This window comes from Helicoverpa zea, chromosome 13 (genome assembly GCF_022581195.2).
Source record: "Helicoverpa zea isolate HzStark_Cry1AcR chromosome 13, ilHelZeax1.1, whole genome shotgun sequence".
Taxonomy (NCBI): domain Eukaryota; kingdom Metazoa; phylum Arthropoda; class Insecta; order Lepidoptera; family Noctuidae; genus Helicoverpa; species Helicoverpa zea.
The window spans coordinates 3,434,967-3,438,556 of NC_061464.1; the positions used below are offsets into that span (position 1 = coordinate 3,434,967).

Genomic DNA, 3,590 nt, shown 5'->3' on the forward strand with positions numbered 1-3,590 from the left:
CCGCCGAGGGCTTGGCTTAACCGCCCGGCCCAGAGGAAGGACACCTCTTAGATAAAAAACCACCTAATCCCAAGTTTCGGGAGCGCGGCGAGGGGATGAATGGCCGTGGGGGACACGGTCGTTAGCGCTCCCACCTGTTGGGGCCAGCCGCCCCCAACAGTATGTAGGCTTGCCCCGGTATGAGGCCACTGCCGGGGTGGACAGGTACTTGCTCTCATACTCGTGGGACGTATATGGATAGTAATATTAAAAAAAACCCAAACAAAAAAGACGATAGGGAGTGGGATGCGGACTCGGACTGCGAGTCCGTATCCAGTGAGGAAACTGCGGGAGACTTCACAGTCCCCCGCAGCAAGAAGGACCACAGAGTCGAGGCCTTCCTCAAGAGGAAGGCGGACGACCTGGGGTCTTCCTCCGGTGGTCGCGGAGCTTCGGCCAAAAAGGCCGATAGGAGGCTCGTTCGCGAGAGGGGCAACGAAGGAGACCACCAGAGCTCCTCTGAGGAGGACGCATCGGCCTTCGGCTCTGACCGGGAGAGGAGGGCGGACTTCGCGAAGACAGTGGAGTCCGCCTTCAGAGAGGTGACCCTTAAGAGAAAGAAGGCCAATCGTAATAGCGCGATTGAGGCCGCTACCGCCTCCATCACCGCTGCAGCGGTGAGCAACTTTGGCTTGGCTCCCAAGAGCGAGCTGGCCAAGTTGCAGGAGCAGGTAGCTCGCCTCACGGCCAACTTGGGGTCTCTCGTAGAGGAGAATAGATGTCTCCGGGCGAAGATAGAAAGGATGCGCGAGCAGGAGGCGGAGCGAAGCGGGGCCACCCCGCGGCAACCGCAGTCCTCTCCAGGGGAGAGCCAGGTTCTGGCCCTGGTTCGGCGGGAGATGGCGGCCTTCCAGGCTCGCTTCTCCGTCTTGGAGGGCAGAGTTCTGCGCCCTCCCCTCGCGGCGCCGAAGCCCCAAGCAGCCCAAAGGGCCTCTTATGCAGCTGCGGCAGCATCGGCACCGAGCGAACCCCCCGCCGCGGCGCCGATCGGACCGCCCAGGAGGGCAGCCGCCCAGCCGAAGCCAAAGGCTGCAACGGCGGTCCGGGCTCAGAGGACCCCGATGCCACCCCCAGCACCGGTCCCATCGTCATCACCAGTGGCGAGACGCCCCCCAAAGCCGACTCCGTCAGCGACTACTTCCCCTCCCACTCAATCCGAGTGGCAGGTGGTGGGGGAGAAGAAGAAGAGAGGGAAGGCGGCCAGAAAGAAAGCCCAAAGGCAGCGCCGCAAGGAGCGAGCCGTCGCGGCTCAACTACGCGCCCCTAAGACCGCGGCTGTGGTGCTCACACTACAGCCGGACGCGGTCAAGAGGGGCGTATCGTACCGCGACGTGCTCGCTAAGGCAAAGGAGGCGGTGGACCTAGCTGAGCTGGGTATCACCGAGGGCCTTCGGCTCAGGGTGACCGCAACGGGCGCCCGAATGCTGGAGGTCCCGGGAGCGGCCAGCGGGCCCACCGCAGACGCTCTAGCCGAGAGGCTCAGAGAGTCCATAAGTGCGGACGATGCCCGAGTCTCCAGGCCCTACAAGTGCGCGGATCTGCGCATCATGGGCCTGGACGACTCGGTCACTACGGAGGAGGTGGTGGCCGCCGTCGCTAGGACGGGTGGGTGCTCCGCCGATGAAGTCAAGGCGGGTACCTTACGTCCCGACTTCAGGGGCACGAGCACCGTTACGGTGAGCTGCCCCGTGGCGGCAGCCAAGACAATCGTCGACGGCCGAAGATTGTTGGTTGGCTGGGTGTCGGCGCAGGTCAAGCTGCTTGACCCCAGACCACTGAGGTGCTTCCGATGCCACGTTGGGCACCATGTGGGAGTTCGTTGCACCTCGGTCGACCGCAGCGCCCTCTGCTTCCGCTGCGGTCAGCCCGGCCACAAGGCCGTGTCTTGCAGCGCCACGCCGCACTGCACTGCATGTGCGGCTGCTGGAAGGCCAGCCGAACACCGGGTGCAAGACCTGTACCCCACCCGTCAAGACCAGGGGCAAGGGTCGGCCGTCCATCGTCGCCACAGCCGCCATCTACGCGGTGGCCACTGCCGCAGCTCCCGCGGCCGCCGCCACCTCCGGCGAAGTCGCTGCTGCTGCTGCTGCCGCGGTGCCCGCTCCTGGGCCTGAAGAGGAGGAAGACGTGATGGAATTCTAAAACGGCTCCACTACGCTTCCTCCAGGCGAACATCAACCACTGCGCCCGTGCCCAGGACCTGTTGCTCCAAAGCATGGCGCAGTGGTCGATCAACATCGCCGTGGTCGCGGAGCCGTACTTTGTCCTTCCCAGGGATGACTGGGTCAAGGACCTTAGCGGCTCGGTGACCATCATATAGGTCGCAGCACGGTTCGGGGAGATAGTTGTTGTGGGGGTATACTTCTCCCCGAACCGAACTCTCGCCGAGTTCCACAACTCCCTCCTGGAGTTGTCTGTCGTCGTCGGAAGTTACACCCTCCCTGTGCTAGTGTTAGGGGACTTCAACGCCAAGAACTTGGCCTGGGGTTCCCGACACACGGACGCGCGGGGAAGGATGGTGGAGGACTGGGCGCTGGAATCAGGCCTGGTCGTCCTCAATCGGGGTACTGTCCCCACGTGTGTACGGATGCGGGGCGACTCGGTAGTGGACATCTCGTTCGCCAGCCCCGCTCTGCTACCGCGTGTCTTAGACTGGCACGTCGAGGAGGGGGTGGAGACCTATTCCGATCACCGGTATATTCGGTTTGACGTCTCCGCCCAAAATCCAAACGCGCCGGTCCTGCAGACCCCGAGTGGTCCACGTTGGGCGCTGAAGCACCTTGACCGGGAGCTTCTCCTGGAAGCCTCAGTCGTGCGGGCTTGGGTGTCATCACCGGACAGGCCCGCCGACATCAACGACGAGGCGGAGTGGTTCCGGGAGACCATGTCCGAGATCTGTGACATGGCCATGCCCCGAGTCCTGCCAGGTCGCGCCCGACGCCAGGTGTACTGGTGGTCCAGCGAGATTGCGGCCCTTCGTGAGGCGTGCGTCGCTGCGAGACACCTGTACACCAGACACCGCAGGCTGCGCATCCGCCCTCCGGATGCAGAGGCCAGGGAAGCGGAACTGTACGAGGGATACAGAGCTGCGAAGACCGCCCTCCAATTGGCCATCATCCAGGCCAAGGACGTGGCCAATACAGAGCTGCTGGGGACTTTGGACAGAGATCCGTGGGGGCGCCCTTACAAAATGGTACGGGGTAAGCTCCGCCCATGGGCCCCCCCGCTGACCCAGAGTCTTCGGCCTCAACTGGTGGAGGAGGTGGTGAGCGCTCTGTTCCCTTCGCGCGGGGAACACTCTCCCCCGCCCATGGTTCCGCAACCCGCGGTGTCGACTGTGGACCATACATCCGACGACGACGATGTCCCCGAGGTGACTGGGGTGGACCTGAGAGTGGCGGTAACCAGGCTGAAAGCCAAAAATACCGCCCCAGGGCCTGACGGCGTGCCTGGCAAGGCCTGGGTCCTGGCCCTTGAGGCTCTCGGGCCTCGACTTAGGGGGCTTCTCAGCGCATGTATGGAGAGGGGCCAGTTCCCACTTCGTTGGAAAA

At 63.8% G+C, this 3,590-nt stretch overlaps 1 protein-coding gene across 1 annotated transcript; it reads left to right on the top strand.

Annotated features, from left to right (window-relative positions):
* Window positions 1–233: 233 nt before the first annotated feature.
* LOC124636027 (serine/arginine repetitive matrix protein 1-like) lies at window positions 234–2,181 on the top strand. Its single transcript, XM_047171984.1, has 2 exons — window positions 234–1,413; window positions 1,931–2,181. Exons 1-2 carry the CDS (start codon window positions 234–236, stop codon window positions 2,179–2,181), a joined length of 1,431 nt encoding a protein of 476 aa, XP_047027940.1.
* Window positions 2,182–3,590: the final 1,409 nt, after the last annotated feature.

Bases quoted from the DNA above. Each gene is read 5' to 3' on its own strand.
- LOC124636027 (XM_047171984.1), top strand. From the start codon at position 234: ATGGATAGTAATATTAAAAAAAACCCAAACAAAAAAGACGATAGGGAG. The intron at 1,414-1,930 runs GTATCACCGAGG...CGTGTCTTGCAG, and splicing joins GGTGGACCTAGCTGAGCTGG to CGCCACGCCGCACTGCACTG.